Source organism: Gadus chalcogrammus, chromosome 5 (genome assembly GCF_026213295.1).
Source record: "Gadus chalcogrammus isolate NIFS_2021 chromosome 5, NIFS_Gcha_1.0, whole genome shotgun sequence".
Taxonomy (NCBI): Eukaryota; Metazoa; Chordata; class Actinopteri; order Gadiformes; family Gadidae; genus Gadus; species Gadus chalcogrammus.
In genome coordinates, this window is record NC_079416.1 from 16,066,054 (window position 1) to 16,083,945 (window position 17,892).

At 49.7% G+C, this 17,892-nt stretch overlaps 1 protein-coding gene across 5 annotated transcripts in view; it reads right to left on the reverse strand.

The window, feature by feature from the left end:
* pcnt (pericentrin) overlaps positions 1-17,892 on the reverse strand; it is a 38,161-nt gene that overhangs the window by 3,474 nt on the left and 16,795 nt on the right. For 2 of the 5 annotated variants that reach the window (XM_056590124.1, XM_056590126.1), the window contains 27 exons: positions 17,699-17,803; positions 17,006-17,158; positions 16,243-16,389; positions 14,354-14,514; positions 13,849-14,021; positions 13,156-13,325; positions 12,571-12,733; positions 11,894-12,187; positions 11,267-11,499; positions 10,915-11,034; positions 10,473-10,493; positions 9,890-10,126; positions 9,423-9,593; positions 8,939-9,091; positions 8,679-8,846; positions 7,522-8,544; positions 6,186-6,356; positions 5,656-5,839; positions 4,840-5,171; positions 4,635-4,740; positions 4,248-4,420; positions 3,558-3,833; positions 3,086-3,312; positions 2,763-2,892; positions 1,644-2,417; positions 587-775; positions 9-221 (listed from right to left, as the gene is read on the reverse strand). In XM_056590124.1, coding sequence (XP_056446099.1) covers positions 9-221; positions 587-775; positions 1,644-2,417; positions 2,763-2,892; positions 3,086-3,312; positions 3,558-3,833; positions 4,248-4,420; positions 4,635-4,740; positions 4,840-5,171; positions 5,656-5,839; positions 6,186-6,356; positions 7,522-8,544; positions 8,679-8,846; positions 8,939-9,091; positions 9,423-9,593; positions 9,890-10,126; positions 10,473-10,493; positions 10,915-11,034; positions 11,267-11,499; positions 11,894-12,187; positions 12,571-12,733; positions 13,156-13,325; positions 13,849-14,021; positions 14,354-14,514; positions 16,243-16,389; positions 17,006-17,158; positions 17,699-17,803 — 6,267 coding nt within the window. The remainder of the gene's footprint in view (positions 1-8; positions 222-586; positions 776-1,643; positions 2,418-2,762; positions 2,893-3,085; positions 3,313-3,557; positions 3,834-4,247; positions 4,421-4,634; positions 4,741-4,839; positions 5,172-5,655; positions 5,840-6,185; positions 6,357-7,521; positions 8,545-8,678; positions 8,847-8,938; positions 9,092-9,422; positions 9,594-9,889; positions 10,127-10,472; positions 10,494-10,914; positions 11,035-11,266; positions 11,500-11,893; positions 12,188-12,570; positions 12,734-13,155; positions 13,326-13,848; positions 14,022-14,353; positions 14,515-16,242; positions 16,390-17,005; positions 17,159-17,698; positions 17,804-17,892) is intronic. The other 3 variants (XM_056590125.1, XM_056590129.1, XM_056590128.1) reach the window with 2 other exon arrangements.

Genomic DNA, 17,892 nt, shown 5'->3' on the forward strand with positions numbered 1-17,892 from the left:
CGTCTCACCTTGCCGTTGCCGACCGCGTCGCCGATGATGGGCCGGTTCTCCGTTTCCATGGCGGCCTTGGCGAGGTCGTTCTCGGCGCGGCGCCGCTGGCGCTCCAGGCCGGCGAGCGTGTGCTTGAGGGCGACCCTCTCCTGGCTGAGGAACGCCACGCGCTCCGTCAGCTCAGAGTTCTCCCCCAGCAGCCTCTGCACCAGCTCAGGGGAAGACTTGGCCTGGGGAAGTGGGATTTCAAACTCATTTAAATTTAAATGATCGTAAAAATATTCCTCACAACAGCAATTTGATTGTTAATACAAAATTGCTGAAATAATTAAAACACATTTCTTTTATGAAGATGAACACAAATCACATGAACCGTTTTATTTATTATGGAATACATAAAGAACTATTAAATTAATAATACATATTAGCTAGTCGTTAGGTCTGTACTTAACTGAAGTACATTCTTTGTACTTTAGTGCAGTACAAAGAATGGGGTGATTTACGGATCTAATCCAACCAATAATATTTCAGCAATCTCCCTGGGTTGTTGTGCTGTTCAGATAAGTATAAAACCCATAAACGTCCCGTTCCATACCTGATCCCTGGGTACCGTGTCGTCGGTCTGGGCGCTGCGGTTGGCCGTGGGTCCGGTTCTGGTGTGGTGAGCTGAGCCGGACAGCCTTTGAGCGGCCATTTCCCTCCCCTCTCTCTCCAGCTCCGACAGAGTCTGCTGCAGCTCCTTCACACGCTGCTGATCCTGCTCCCTCAATAGCTCCAGCTCACACTGAAAAGAAAGGCCAGTCTCCTGTGACTTAGATTACAGCTCAACGCTTAATATTAAAGAGCCCGTGAACCCACTGAATTTCAGAGTATATTAAACCGTACACACACCCTAGCAAAGTGTCCGGGAATCCTATCCCTCAATCGGGCATCAACTGCATTACGGCTTAGACAAAACTTCAATATCCACCCACACCGAAGCGTTATATTATGTGTCGGGGAGGCCTAACTCTTGGACGCTGGGATCAAATAAATAGCTGCTCAGACAGAGCTTCACCAGTGTCGGAAAAGCTAAACTCTAACTCGGTCGCCGCAGTCACCCGCTGCCTAGACAGATTTCCACACGTCCACACACACACCGTGCCACCGATGCCCCTTGGTCGTGAAGTCTGAGTGCCTCAGAAAAAGGCACTCAGACCAGCCATGAAAGGAACGCCACCTGCATTGCATTCGTAGCAGAGTGGACTGCTCAAACAGTGTTTTGGGGAGAACACACAAAAAGAAATGGGGGACTTATTTCAGTAACTGCCTGTTTTGTTATTTCAAAAACTGCCTGGTTTAACATGTCGACGATCATATAAAATTGACAAATGACCACAAATATATATATTTTTAACATTCTCGGTTCACTGGCTCTTTATAGATACACCCCAATTTTTGAGGCTAGTAGCAGGATCGACCCATTATTGACATCACAGGTGGGCCTGTCACCCTGATGTATTCTGGACAGATCAGGCTACCAGTCTCAAAAGTCCACTGGGTAGGCTGAGTAGTCGCTGGCAGATCTGGTCATTCCTTGTATAAGAGCGAATCAAACTCACGCATTGGTGATAAAACGTTGATAAGAAAATCCCGACAGCTTGTCATCTCACCAATTTGTTGTTGGTTCTCTCCTGCCGCCTCTCTCTCTCCATCTGCTTCTGGCCGTCTTTCCTCCTCTCCCTCTCCCTCTGCTTCTCCCTCTCCCGCTCCTCGTCCGTGGCCGCCTGGAGCCTCTCCTTCAGCTCGGCCAGCTCTGCACCCTGGCGCGCGCCGCGCTCCCTCTCCGCCGCCAGCGCGCAGCCCGCCGCACGCTTCTGCTCCTTCAGCGACTCCGAGGCGTGTCGCAGGCGGGCGGCGGCCTCCTTCTCTCTCCGGGCCTCGTCGCGCCTCCTTTGCTCCTCCTCTTCCTCGCCTCTCCTCTTCACCTGCAGGAGCTCCGCCCTCAGCCGGTCGGTCACGGCCGCCAGCTCCTCCCCCTGCCGGCGCTCCTGCTCCAGCTGCGCCTGCATGTCCGTGACCAGCTTCCTGTCCCGCGCCGCGTTGGCTTCCTGTCGCCGCCCGAACCCGTCCAGCGTGCTGGCGCAGCGCTCCTTCTCCTCCTCCAGCGTCCCGTGGGCGGTGTCCAGGCGCGCCTCCGCCTCCGCCAGCAGGCGCTCCAGCCGGCTCCTCTCCTGCAGGTGGAGGTCGTGCTGCTGGGCGGAGCGCTTGCACTCCTCCTGGAGGTCGCCGTGGGCGTTGCCCAGCCTCTTCTCCAGCAGCCCGCTGCGAGACTGCTCTATCTGCAGCTCCCGCCGAAGGTTGCTGCACGCCACCGTCTCCTGTTCCAGCTGGCCGCTGAGGGCCACCACCTCTGACCCCTTCTGCTCAAGAGATCCCTGCATGACCTGGTGTCAGGCCGCACAGGGTGGGGGGGTCATTAAAGCGTGTTTCTACCACAGCGCGGGGGGTGGGCATGTGTTGGTGGCCCTATGCTCGTGCGTGTGTGCTTGTTTGTGGCCCTATGCTTGTGTGTGTGTTTGTTAGAGGCCGTATGCTCGTGTGTGTGTGTTTGTTTGTGGCCCTTTGCTCGTGTGTGTGTTAGTTTGTTTGTGGTCAGATTCTCGTGTGTGTTTGTTTGTGGCCCTATGCTCGTGTGTGTGTGCGTCTGTGGCCCTATGCTGGTGTCAGTGTGCGTGCGTTTGTGTCCCCATGCTGGTGTGTGTGTGGCCCGATGTGCGCGTACGCCGTACCTCCCTGCGCTCCTCCTCCTCGCGCTCCCTGCGCAGTGTGAGGGCCCTCTCCTGCTCCAGTAAGGCCTGGAGCTCCTCCACGTGGCTCTGCTCCTCCTGCAGGCCCTCCTCGCTCGCCTGCAAGGCCAGCCTGGAACCACAACCAAGCCCGCACCCGTTAGTTTGGTATTGTCAAAATAGGACCGGGTCGGGGAAAGGGGACAGGAAGTGGCAGAGCGAGGGTTGGGTACAAAACCCCCAAAAAACCACAATGAATAACAACTACGGCAAGTAGTTTAGGCTATGTGTTCGTGCGTGCGGTCGTGTGGGTACTGCCTGGGTACCTGAGTGACTGGACGGCGTTCCTATGCTCCTGCTGGGTGACTTGGGAGGCGCTCAGCTGGCTCTGGGTCTCCCCCAGTTCCACCCTGAGCTGTTTCCGGGTTTCCTCCAACTCCTCCCGCAGCTGTTTCTGGGTCTCCTGTAACTCGGCCCTCAGCTGTTCCTCCACCCGTCCGTCGCTCCCTGCCGTCGCCATCTGCTGACGTTTGTCGTCGCCTCCAGGGGCACCCTGATCAAGAGAGAGCGATGGGCAAACTGTTGAGACTGCAGTGCGATAAAGTCAAATTCGCCTTCATGCTATTTGTCCCTAGTTATGATGATCTTTTCGGCATTAAATTGTTCCCTGGGGAAACAACCCCAGACTGAACTGATGTTTGGAGGGAAAAATTCATCCCCGTTGTTTGAGACGTTGTTTAACCTGAATCGTTTATTGAAAGCAGTAAACAAAGAGGGTGAAATGCTAAACCTGTTTACCTGCGTGTCTCTCTGTGCCATCCGACACAGCAGCTCTCTGAGAGCCACCACGGTCTCCTGCAGCGCCCTCTTCTCCTGCTGCCAGCCCATAGGCGGGGCGGATGGAAACCCGTCGGGCCGGTCCAATGGACTCGCCTGGTCATGTGATTGACCCAGCGTCTGATCCAATGAAAGGACTGTTGAGACAGGGCCTTGATGCTGGGATGACGTAGTGGCCCGACGCTGGGACAAGGTCAGAATTCGGCAGGACTCCTGATGGACCCTTTTCAGTATTTCCTACATGATAGTAAAAGAGAAAGAGCAGTTAAAGATGAGCTGGTTACATTTTTTTTATGAGAGTTACGTTATTCGTCAACATCAAAAAGTTTTGAAGAATACTGAAAGATTATGATTTCCATCATCATAAGGGTTTTCACACAATATCCACATGCGGACAATTAAAAATCCCCCTCTTACTTTTTTCTCATCTTTCATTTCCACAACACAGCATGATTAGCCAAATAATTCCTGGGTTCAATTCCCAAATGTCTGCAGCCTAACCTGTAGGCATTATGGCGCAAGATGCCCAACTCCAACCTGCCTCTTGATAACCTGCATTTGTACTCGCTCGGAGAAGGATTCGGCAGCATGCTTTTTAGTTGTACTATAAAGGATGTTATAGCCCCAAATCAAGGAGCGTTTCAATCCCACCTGCAGCTCGGGAGAGAGCAGCTCGTCGCTGAAGCTCCAGCTTCCCGCGGCGCTGTCTGTGTTGGCCGCGGGGTTCATACCCCGGCAGCGCAGGTACTCCACGAACTGAGCGTCCAGACGCTCCGTGTGCTCCAGCTCGGCCCGCAGACGCACCCCCAGCTCCGAGCTCACATCTGGAGGGGGAGGGACACAGGGCAGAGAGGCAAGGAGAGGGGGGGGGGAAGTGGGAGAAAGAAAAAGACATGGATGACACACATTTCATGCAGTATTTCAACGTATTTTTTTATCACGTGATTCAAATGAATGATTTTTGGTATATTATGCCAAACATATTTAAGCCAAAGCCCGGCCAGCTGCACTAAAAACATCCCAGAAACAAATACCAACATTGATACTCACTGCTGCCATATCCATCGCTGGCCCATTCTGGAGCCGACAGGGAGGAAAGGGAGCCCACCGGAGAGGGCGGAGCCGTTAGGTCAAGGGTATCCATCTAAGAAGAAAAATAACGTACACATACATTCGTTTAAGTCCAAAATCACTATTTGACCCGACTCAAGGCATTGAGAATGTAACATCCCAGTGCACATACTTTGTCAACGTCCAGCGAGCAGGCCATTGAGAAGTTGTCCGAGGCCGTTGTGGAGCCTGGGGAGCGGGTACTGCGGCTGACCGACTCTGGGGTGATTGTCCTGGAGCGTGGCTGCTCCATCATCCTGGCCTTGGTTGAGGGCTTCCCCTGGGGCAGATCCAGCCCCGTCGTGCTGTTGAGAGACAGTCGGGAAGCCTGGAGGACAGAAGCGTGGAAGGGGTCCCGGGTCCGGTCCTCAGAACATTCCAGTCTCCTCAGCACCTCCGGGGAGCTCAGTGAGGCCTCATCCCGGGACCCGCCCAGGTGGTCTTCAAAGCCTCCGTGTGAAAGAGCTTGAGGAAAACATTTATATTTAGATAGAATTACAGGACTACATATACATGAACCTAATCATTCCTCCCCATAGCTGGGCCAATGTCAGATTAGTTAGTCCATCATAACCATCTTGAGAACAATTCCAACCCCAATCAAAAGATAAAGCATGGACAAGAGTTATGAATTTCATGACAGCGATTGTAGCGACATCATATGAAAGCTCCACTTATTCCAACAGCCCAAAACCAAATCTCTCTCTGACAGAAACTCACCAAATTATAGGCCAAAAACAATCAAAATCAATCTTCCCTCTTTCTAGTTCAACCAAAAATGATATTTTACCAAAAAAGTAAGCCATTTATACTTTGTATTATTTCATGCGAGATGTCTAGGTAGAGACCGGCTCCTTAATTTCCCGCATCTTTACAAAACTCATCCAAATCTCTGAACAAGTCAATGTTAATAAGTATCTGTGCATGAATGCGTGTTGATGCTCATTACCTTTCTGTGCGGAGCCCTGGGTGTGATCCTCCTGCTGCTCACAGCGTTGCCGCAGGTGATGCAGCTCCCTCTGCTGATAGGCCAGCTCCTCCTCCTGCACGGCCAGGTCCTCCTGCAGGCCCCGCAGCTCCGCCTTCAGACGATGGTTGTACGTCTCGAGGTCGGCGAGAGCCCGATCTTTGGTCTGAATCAAACAGAGGAGGTGAAGGGAACGAGTTAGACCAATCTGGCAGACCTAATCTTTAGGTTTGGAATCGAAGTCATGTCGAATCATCACAAATACTTTTTTGTCTTTGAGTTAGGAATTAAAAAATGCTTTATGCCGGTTTGCCTTAAGCCTTTAGTGATGGTTAACCTATTCATTATTATTAGTTGTCAATGTCAACATAAGTTCATGCATGAATAGAAGCCTGAAGATATTTGGGTCAAATCACCTACATGACCTTTTCATCTTATATTCATATGTTTTGATCTTCTATAAAATGGACTTGATCAACAGTAGTGTGTAACGGGTCAGATGTCCGTCTTACCTGTCCTTCTTCCTGGAGTTTCTCAGCCCTCTCTGTGCTGGAGCAAAGCCCCTCTTTCACGGCAGCAAGCTCTGCCCTCAAGGCCTGTTGCTCAGCCGAGAGACTGGCTATCGCTGCCTCTTTCTCCCTTAAGGCAAGATCTGCTTTGGCCAGGGTCAACTCAGCATGCGTCTGCAACAGAGAAGTGGGGGATCGTCAGTGTTCACTCAAACATTAAATTATACATTAATAATTAAGTGCAATAAAGTAAACCAGTACCTGTCAAATATACCGCAATATATGTGTCAAGAAAAAGAGTTCACACTGCTAACATTAGCTGCATGCGATTAGCCGCAGACATAAGAGAGAACATACGAGAGATTGCACCACACAAATGAGTCATACACTACATAGCTTTTTTTCTGCATGACCACAACCATTTCTTACTGCAGCATCACATTACCGGTCCGATGAACAGAGTTGACACAAATGCTCATCTAGGCGTAAACAAGAGCAACCGTGTATTTTGCTGCTCTTTACTTCCTTGTTTAAATTGTCACTTCCCCTCTCAGTAAGAAAGGAGGACTGTGTGCATGTAGCCCACATATCAAACCATTCTCTAACTACAGCCAGATGTGGTCTGGTTCACTGCTCCTTTGCAGTGCCCGGGTGCAGTGCACTGCGCTAGCAGGGAGCTAGCTTCGGTTCTTTAGCTTGTTTCCCCGTGGACATTTTCAGATGGTGTATTTTCCTCTGAAAACACTGGGGTTACCGGTAACACTAGTTTCCATCCAGAGGTCGCCAGCTGCTGTTGTGCAACCGAGAAGGCATGCACAGCGCTTTCAGGTTTAAGGTGCTATGCATGTTTGTGCTGTATGTGATTCAATGTCATTAGGCCTGTTTATTGATAAGAAGAAACGTATTAAGCAGTTGTGTTTGTTCTTCTAGTTTTAGGATGGACAGTCTTCCCTTGGTCACAGGTCCCGCAAAAAGAGGAGAATGTCCCACGTTCAAGTATACAAATTCATATATTGGTATTCAGATAGAATTCTTCTTATTCTCATTCTAATTGTGTGTATTTATTAATCGGCAATTGACAGAGTGCATTAGACGAATCAGGCCACCGGTGCTATTGGCGCGAGACCCAGAAAACGGATACATCCATAGACTAACCCATAGAACACAGGTCTAGCGCCCCGTTAAACTAAAGCGGGGGGCCGCATCAGATGTGCGGCCTGATGAATAAATATGGTATCTGATGAAAAAAATAAGTATCTGCAACACAATAGTAACCGACTAGAAATTAAGAATAGTATTCTTTATAAGACAAACCAAGACCAAAATAAGCAGAACTCACCAGCACTTTCTTTTGGTCCCTCTCTGGAACCTCCTCCTTGTCCCTCAGCTGAAGCTGTTTGATGACGGCTCTCTGTGCCACCACTTCCTGCCTAAGGCATTCTATTTCCTCCTGAAGTCTTCCCTCTCTCCTTCTCAGCGCCTCCCGCTCGGCAAAGAGCTCTGCCTTCACCAACTCCAGGGTTAGGACCTGCCCCTTCCCGTCGGCCACCAGCCGCTCCATGGCCTCCACCCGGGCGCTGGTGTGCTGGATCTGTGTCTGCAGCGCGACGTTGGCCTCTCTGAGGGACTCCACTCTGTCCGCCAACTCCTTCTCCTTCTTCTTCTGGGTCTCCACCCGCTCCACCTCCGACTGCCGCAGTTCCACCACCGCCGAGCTGAGCTGGTCTCTCTCCCCGCGCAAGGCGTTGATTTCCAGGGCTTGAGCTCTCCAGCGTTCCTCCTCCTCCGGTGTCTCCTTCTCCGGACGCTGCGCGATGCGGGCATTGGCCTCCTCCAGCTGGGCCTCCTTCTGGGCGAGCAGCTCTCCGAGCTCCTCTGCCCTCTCCCGGCCCTCCGCCAGCCTCCTCCCCAGCTCCTCCCCGTAGCCCCGGTACTCCTCCTCCTGGGTGAGCAGGAGCCGCTGCAGGCTCTCCTTCTCTGCCGCTGCCGTCTCCAGCTGGGTCTGCAGGACGTCCAGGCGGGCCCGCAGGGACTTGGACGAGGAGGAGAAGGAGGGCGACGAGCGGGTCAGACGCAGCTCCTGCCGCAGGCTGCCGGGCGCCCCCCTGCGCCCGGCGCCCCCGGGGAGCGCGTAGTTGCGGAGCTCGGGGCTGGGCGACGAGGAGGGGTTGACGCTGTCGCCGTCCTGGGAGTCGCTGACCTCGTGCAGGGCGGGGCCCAGCGTGGCCAGCTCCGCCTGCAGCGTGCTGATGACCTCGTGGAGGCGCTCCTCCTCGTCCTGCTTGTCCTGCCGCAGCCGGCTGATGTCGGAGCCCAGGTGCTCCACCCGGGACCGCAGCTCCTCCAGCTCCGCGCCCAGGGCCTGGATCGGGAAGACCGGACAACGATAAAGAGAGTTGAGGAAAAGGTACGAGGACAAACCCAGGACATGGGAGACGTGGAGACGGCTACTACCACCGAGGTGGGGATACATAAAAGATGTGCGTGTTCATGTACCACATCTCTCTCGCTGCCCTCCATCTCCACTTCCAGTCTCTGGATCTCCTGGTTGAGTTGGTCTATCTCCAGGTTCTTCTCCTGGAGGAGTGCAGAAGGGAGGCTCTCTTCCTCTTCTCCCAGCTCCTCCCTCTCCTCCAGCTGTATCGTGAGGGCGGAGACATTTTCCTACATGCAAAGACAAAAATATATAAGTCGAAGAAAACAATATATCATTGTTAAGACGTTTTTGGTAATCAAATTGATAAGATTGTCTTCACCTCGAGTGTGACAATCTTGTCTTGGAGCTGTTGGACATGAGCCTCATTCTGATTGGTCATCAGCTCCAGCTGCAGGGCGAGGTGTTTCAACTCCACCTCTTTGATGCTGAAATTGGCCTGGACCTGTTCCAGTTGGCTCATGAGCAACTCAACCTAAACCAAAGAAATATGCATTGAAATCATAGCCTCTTTTGTACATTTCAGATTTGATAATCATCATTCTGATTTGCCTCTAATATGCACATCTTATCACTTCAGCCAATTCAATCTTCATACATAATTTTTTTCCTCCCTCATTTCCTTTTACATAACCTCAACAAACCCAGGAAAATATACCATACCCAAATCAAAGACGGAATCCCACCCACACTTGTAATAATCTGTAGGTTAGCCTGAACTGTATAATCAGGAGATCAGTGGTTGCACATGCACACTACTAACAGGAGGGGGAGCTGTAACTGGGGCACTGCCTAACAAAACAGACCTCTTGCTCTCTGCTCTGCAGGCTCAGCTGAGCTGTGTCCAGGGCATCTCGGAGCGGCTGGGTGGGGTCAGGAGCATCGTCATGGTAACGTCGACTCTCATCCAGTTTGGACTGCAAAGCGGCGATCTGCAGCTTGTTGGCCAGCTGCTGCTGCTCCAGCCCCTGCTTGTCCTGAAAAACAGAGACCGAGAGGGTTAAGAGACAGCCAGAGACGGAGCATCAATACCTAACCTGCATAGCGTAACCTCTTCTACTGCTGCCATCTCTTTGTTCAATATTAGATTCCCGACCTCACTCTACAGGCCAACTGAGTTAGAGATAATCACAATCCTCTGGGATGATTTTTTTTTAGTGATGGCTGGATGGCTTATATCCACATCAACATGTATATATATTTTTTTATCGAAAGCAATGGCTGCAAGGGAAGCCTCTAGAGAAGGCTTTTAGCCTTCTGTAGGGTCAGATACCTGTAAGAGCTCCCGCTCCCGCAGCTTCGTCCGCTGGACCTCCTGTTCCAGCTGAGAGGCGGCGCGGTTGCTATCCGCGCTGCTGAGCAACGCCTGCTCGAGCTCCCTGATTCGCCCAGCCAGCTTGTCAATCTCATCGTTGCGCTCCATGAGATCGTTCTGGGCCTGCTGATTGGCTGCAATCAGGGAGTCGTAGTCTTCTGTTTTGTCTTTGACAAGGGCCTGGAGGCTCTCCACCTGGGAAGATGCACACAAGACCACTTAGTTCACAAGAGGCCTCCAGCATTGACCAGGGTTACTCCAAAATAATGATTGGTGATTGGTTAATATTGAGATCAATACAGTTTGCAGGCAAGGGTATTAGGCTACTTTTGTTAAGCGAATGCACAGAGCAAAGCTTGTGAGGCAAGGATGAAGGAGAACAGGATTGACGATGACAGGAAAGGGGATCTAGGATCTACAGAGGGTTATACGCAGATCTACGATCTATGGAGGGTTAGCCATGAAGCAATGTTGAAATTATTTTTTTTCCCCCACACGTGCAGTTGGGAGCCAAGAGACAAGCTACTGTTGGATCTCATACCTGCTGAACCAAGTCCTCAATCTACAGCAATCCGTTCAGAGCAAGAACACAAACACACAGCAAACAAATGGTTCATTCGCAGACAATAAACACATATTACCAAAGTCACAATACATTAGTAAACAATCCAAAATGGACTCTCCACACCAAACCAACACACCATTACCAATTTCAGCATTCACTAGCAGGCAGAAATAGCTTTATTTTTTGTTCTATAAAATGTATGATACTTTTTTTTTTATAAATATAATTATACTATAATAGCAATGCTATATAATCTGTGCAATGCTGCATACATGGATTATAGCAGTTAAGTAAAAAAAACAAAGGACGTTTACTTTGATAGAATTTAAACGGAGCTTGATTGACTTGATTGAAATATAAAGACATTCTAACGGTGCTGAATGTAAGAGGAGAAGGAAGCCTAGTGTAAGAACCGTACCCTCTGTCCCCGGCTCTCTCCCCCGGCCTGGCCCCTGGAGGTCTGCCTGAGCTGGTCCTCCAGGCGGTGGATCTCCTGCTGGAACTCATCCCGCTCGTGCTCTCGCTCCACAGCCTGCTCCTGTGAACACAGACCCACAACACGCTTGTAAGGAACGTCCCTTCTTCAAGACCATCCATGCTGGACGGCTTAAAAGGAGCGTCAGAAACTCTGCATGGAGATTTGGTCATCAAAGCCATGTCGTGGAATTCACGACATGAAATGTGATTTCAAAGGTATTCTACAATGAAATAAAACTAAGGTTGGTTTGATTTGCTGAGTAACAAAAAACTAACGATTTGTCCAAACGTACGTCTATGAACTGCCGGTTGTGTTTGATCTGTTTCTCCAAGGCTTGGACACGCATGTTTAGGTCCTCCGATTGGGCCTTGTGGTGCAGCTCCGTCTCCAGGCCCTTGGTCTCCCTCTCCTCTAATTCAGTCTCCAGGGTGCGGAGGCGCAGGGACAGGGTGTTGCGGTCCTTCTCTGCCTGCCGCTGCAAGTCCAGCCTCTCCCGGACCAGAACCTCCGCCTCCGCCAAGAGAGCTAGCATACAGCGCACAGGGGGGGGGGGGGGAAATCGAGAGTGTTACTAACCCTACCTCAGTCACACACACACCCTGAGGCAACATTGTTGTTGTACTTGCGGAGATCATAACTATTAGGCCCAATGGGAAACTTTTACACTTGTAAAGTACAAAAGTGAACCAATTTAAAGCACTCTACAAGAGCGCTTAGACGGCAAGAAAGCACAGAAAATTCAAGCAAATATTTAGCACACACACTTAATAGAGGAGCACATGGGTATAAAACACAGCGCAGCAAACCACGGGACATTCCAAGAGAAAAGGAAAAACAAATCCTCAACGAACACACAGTATGTAGCCTGAACTTCCAGTTTGTGCTCCAAGGTTCGTCTCCCCGCCCCCCCCCCCCTCACCTTTCTCCCTCTCCCCCAGCCCAGCAGAGAGATGCTCCCTCTGGCGTAGGAGAACAGCGTGCTCCTCGTTGAGATCCTGGTGCTGGGCGCGGAGGTGGTTTAGCTCCGTGGTGAGGCCCTCCTTCTGGCGCAGCTGCACCCGGAGGCCCTCCAGCTCCGCGCTGAGGCTCTCCGTCTGGTGCAGCTGCACCCGGAGGCCCTCCAGCTCCTCGGCCAGCCTCTCCTCCCGGGACTCCTTCTGCTGAAGAGCCTCCTCCAGCAGCACCTTCTCACTCACGTAGCCGTCCAGCAGACCTGACGATGCATTGTGCACGGGACCAAATGAATGGATGTTGGGGGCACATAATAACGTAATAATACATTTTATTTGTATAGTGCTCAATCCTCAAGAAGAATACATAAAAAGTCGAAACATCCTACACGTAACAGTACAAATATAAGTGATTATGAAGTCACATTCAAATATTAATAAAGTAAAGAATTAAGTGTAATAACAAAGTGGGGAAAAATGTAATGCCAATAATACATAGCCATTGGTGGACACTTTTTATCAAAAGCATGTTACAATAAGCCGAGTGCGTACCATTCTTACCCTGACCATGACCAACATCAAGCCCCCATGCTCTACCGTACAACAAGCAATGGCCAAAGCACCTCTGACGAATCGGGCTGCTCACCCTCTGCCTTATGGAGCTCCAGATGGAGATGGCTCTTTAGACCCGCCTCCTGGTTGAGCTGCTCCAATAGGACGGTGTGCTGCTTGAGGATATGGCCGGAGTCCTCCCTGCCCTTAGAGCAGCGCTGCTCCAGCGAGAGGTGAAGGCTATGGGCCTGCTCCAACTACGGCAAGAGAGGGAGAGACAGTCAGAACTACTTTAGACAGCTGCTGATGATCAATCAGAACTACTACAGACTATTTCTGATAATTCAATAATGCGTAGTATAAATAATAATGTAGCATATACGGTCAATGATGTCTATCTCAAGTGTTGATAACATTTATATTTACCTTTAGCAACTACATTTACACCAGCCTTGATCCGTGTATAGACATATATTCTGAATATTTACATGCCATTATAAAATTGTTCATTGTTCATAAAATGGTACCAAATGACTGTCCTGTTCCGTGTGCCGTTACCCCTGAACTCCAGTGTACGATGACTAAGGTTAATCTCATCCATAACCACCGCCCATTTTTCCAGAATGATATGCAACACGGGTTTGGTATCTGTGAGAGACTGGAGCCCCCGTGTGGCTACCTGAGCGTTGGCCTGGTTGAGCAGCTCCAGCAGCGTGTCCACGGCCAGGCGCAGCCTGCCGCAGGCCCCCAGGGCGGCCTCCTCCCCCGCCGGGTGGAGCTGGGTCTCGGACACCAGCAGGCTCTCACACAGCAGCTGGGTCAGCTCTGAGTCCTCGCCCAGCGACACGCCTGCGGAAAGAGAAGTCGTGATCGAACGGGAACCAACGACCGTGATAACATGTTGGATAGCCCATGACAAGAGTAGAATGCAAAACGAGTACCTAATATGACCTTTGAGAGTTTTTGCACAGGTTCATGTGCAGAACATCATATGCCAAACCAAGCTCAAGCCATTTCTAGAACCGTACTTAAACGAATCAGCATCCAAGTTGCCACATTGTGCGCGAGATAGCCGCGCAGAAATTCATTCCCAGTATTCATTTTTGGAAACGTTTGGCATGAGATGCATATTTGACACGGAAATGTTAATCTGGGGTTGGCTATTAAAATCATGGCATCAGATAGAACTAAAATCAGGCGGAAGAGGTTTTTGTAATGTGATGTGGGAGTTTAGATTTCAGTTCGTACTTTAGTTTCCACACTAAAGAGGAACCCTTCCTACAGAGAGTGTCGATGGGCCGGCAGCGACTCAAAGTCTTACTTACTATCATAACCGGTTTGTCATTTGAGGCAGAGGAAGAAGGCAACCAACCTGACTCCTGTGCCTCGCTGTTCCCAGTCGAGCTTCTGTGATTGGCTGGCTGCTGAGACCTCCTGGGTCCAACAGTGATTTTCTGGCCAATCATCTCCTCTGTTGCAACGGTGCTGCGGATGACGTCTAGGAGTACTTTCCTAAGCTTCTCGTTGGCCTGGTGCAGTTTTAGTCTGGGGAGGAGGTGTGAGGGGGGGAGGCGGGTCAGAGGATTAAAAAGAACATTGGGAGAATCCAAAAGACGAAAGAGAAGCTGGTTCTACATTAGCAGTCTCCATTGGACAACAATGAAATTAGCAACCATTGTGGGGGGGGGGGGGGAGGGGCAGGCACTAAAACAATACCCTCCACAGCAAAGAATGAGGATTAACTTGTTGAACTTCAGCCCCATGGTTTGCCCTGGATTTTCTCTTCTTTTGCTGCCTTTTTTCGTCTCGTGCCATTAAGCACCCTTGATGGTGCTCAGAGTGAGTCCCTATTCTAAAGGGCGACGGTGGTGTCTCACCGGTCCTCCTTGGCTGTCTGCAGGTCCTGCCCCAGCATGTTGAGGAGGTTTCCCCCCTCCTGGCCCTCCCGCTCCCTGCGCTGGAGCAGGGTGTCCAGGGTCTCCATCTCCGCGCGCTTCCCCTCCAGCTCACCCTGTAGGCCGTCCACCTCCGCCCGCAGCTGGACACACAGAGACACGAATCAGGAATCACTCGAATCAAACCCCCTTGTTACATCCATCACAATACACAACGGTGAAATGTTTACCAGGAGTCCACTGAGGTTGAGAGATGGAAAGACGCATGACAACTGACACAAACAGCCATGGCAAACAGGTTTCAAAGCGTGTTGGTCAATGATTAACTGCCTGGCTTGATGCCCAGCTGTTGTCTAACAAGTGTGGCCTGTAGGCAACACACTGTTCATTAGACCAAGAAAGAGAGGGAGCAAGAAAAAAAAAAAAGCATAGTTCAGAGGCCAGGCTCAATAACATTGATGAATAATCGAGTCTCTAGATATTCAAATACAAGAATTGCATCTTCACAATGCAGCCAAATCCGCCCAAAATAATAATTAATAATACCTCCATCGCGACTAAAAACATGTGTTACAGTTGACAGCAACAAGAATCTGACACAAACTTCCTCTTCTACACTTCGATGCATTGTTTCTATTTTACCTTTTCTTCCTCTTCCTTCCCCTCCACCATCTATCTCCTCTCCCTGATGCTCACCTCCCACTAAGACAAGCCTCCTCTAGCCACCTGCCCCAGCAGGCAACAATGCCGTTACCGCGACAACATAACCCCCGCCCCCTCTTAAGCGCACAAGGCCCAAGTGTGCGCCTGAAGGGACTTGATATCATTCAAATAAAAACCAGGCCGATACCATGGAGATAGGAAGGTGTGTGTGTGTGTGTGTGTGTGTGTGTGTGTGTGTGTGTGTGTGTGTGTGTGTGTGTGTGTGTGTGTGTGTGTGTGTGTGTGTGTGTGTGTGTGTGTGTGTGTGTGTGTGTGTGTGTGTTAACTGTTGGATTGGAGTTGTCAGGGAACAATGCAGATTAGTATAACTAGAATCAGGACTACACCAACAGTTGTTTTGGTAGGTATAGTGGTACACATTAAAAAAAAAAAAACATAAATGGGAAGGCTGAAATGCAAAGTAATGAGAAGCATGATGTAAACGCCAGATCAAATGGTATATGATTTAGCGCAATCCCCATGGACATGTTCCCGCTATGCATTAAGATTCATGGATAAATGGATGAACGGATGGCTGGACAGACGGGATGAATGAATTAGCTGGCCCTCAAATGAAATGCCATGATGCCCCTTGAGCATCGAGATGATTCTGCAATCCCTCAAGCGTATGATTCTGTTGCTCATCCTCAATGGAGAGAAGACGTACAGTAACAGAAAGAGAAATACAAGATAACGCTTAGAGACCAATGACAGATAAGCACAGGAATGTGACTGAAGTCTTGCATTGAATTATTATGTCTTGAGTGATACGTCTATTCACTGTTTTAATGTACGCCTCATTTTCTGAAAATGAATTTGGTCTTTGAGGACAATCAATTACGCATCCATCAATCAATCCCAATCAATCAATCTAGCCATCCATCATCCATCCAAGAGAATATTAATTTAGGCCAGGGGTTAAAAAAAACCAACTCAGATTAGCCAAGCTCTTTCGAGAAACGAGTCAGACCCACTGCGGTCAATCATCTCTACCACCTCCTTCTTAAACTCCGCTAGCAGGAGGACATCCCATTGAATCCATACCTCTATCATATTAACACAATACAATTTCTCATTGGCCTCTTTTGCGTAACATGTTAGTTTACATAGACGGTTTTCACTCGTTAATGTGAACTATTAACCGATTTGTGTGCCTGTGCGTTCAATACCTGCGCAACCACATCATCCAGCTGTTGGAGCTGGGCAGTGAGCTGGCTCATCTTTTCCGTGTAGCCTCGCTCCTTCTGCTCATGCTCAGTGCTGAAGCTTCGTCTCTGCTCCTCAAGCTGTGCTTCCTTACACTGCTCCAACTCCGCCTTCAAGTACAACGGCAATACAGGTTCATGGGTTATTTAAATCCAGATTAATTCAAAATAATCATACAAATACATTCACGCATTCTTCTGCTTGGTGCCATGCCACTATTGAGCTGCTCGTCATCATTCGCCTCCAATGAAAACCTTCTGCATTAGAGGATGAAAAGCTTAATTCCATCCTATTAAGCCAGCGTTTATGGTTGGCTCCGCACAGCACACAGACGGTTAGAAAAAGGGCTCTCATGCTTTACATATGATGAGAGATTATGTGGAAACTAGGCTGGCGCACAGCTTAAAATGGAGCTGGTCCAGGAGCAGCCATTTCTCCCAGGAGTTGCAGGGTGCAGATGGGGTATAGAAGAGCATTGTCACAAATAACACACACAATAATCCTACATGATAACATAATGATATCTGCTAAGAGAACCCCAACAAAAACTAGGTTGATTATCAAAAACATATGCATGTTAAGTTTTGCACAAAAAGGTTACCGATTGGGGTTATCTGAATGTAATGTCTGTATAGAATGCGGGGGTGGCACTCAAATGCATGGATAAGACTTACAATAAAAGGCCATGTGCCTCCATTTCCCATAAAGCACCTCTTCCTAAGTTACCTTCAGTTTGCCGAGCCTGTCCTGCAGTCTCTCTTCCGATTGGACCTTAAAGAGTTGCATCTGTTCCTTGAACTGCACATGTTGTCTGGACGAATCCTCTTTGAGCTCCCTGCGACAGACCTCCAACTCCTGGGCAGAGACTTGCCTCAGCTCCTACATAATAAGAAACGCACATCATGCATTTAGCTTCAGAACAATTATACCCACGCTACACGAGATACCAACTGTATTGAATTGAAAGAATAGGTGGCAGTAGCTCAGCGCAAGTAGAGCGGGTTGACCGGATAACGGAAGGTTGCTGGTCGATCTCCGGCTCCTCCGGCTCCGAGTTTAGAGGTGTTCCTGAGCTAGATGCCTCACCCTAACTGCTCCTGATGACTTGGCTGTCACCCTGCGTAGTAGACTCCGACATCGGTGTGTGAATGCGTGAATGAATGGTTGCAAGTCGCTTTGGATAAAAAGGTCAGCAAAATCCCGTAATGTAAAATGTAAATGTCAAGAATGCCATTATTGCAGTCAAGTGGCGCTTTGGCTAAAATGTTGCAACAAATGCCATACATATTCACTCTTAGAACGTAGCGCCTTATTCCTGAACGGGAATCAAACCCCGAACCACCAGTGGTTCCCATCACCACCTACTAGTGGAGCTAGACAGCACCAATGTCATGGAGACTAAGATCACGTCACACCCACCTGTAGCTGGAGTTGATGCTGATCACGGAGCTGTTGTTTCTCTGTGTTGTAGCTGTGGGACAGCTCCTGAAGAGCATTGCCGTGTTGTTCCTCCAACTCAAGGACCTAGGAAAGAAAGACAAAATCAGGGGGAAAAAGGGCCTCAGATGTTATGAATGTTATGCACTAAAATCGATTTAGATAGAAGTGTGACT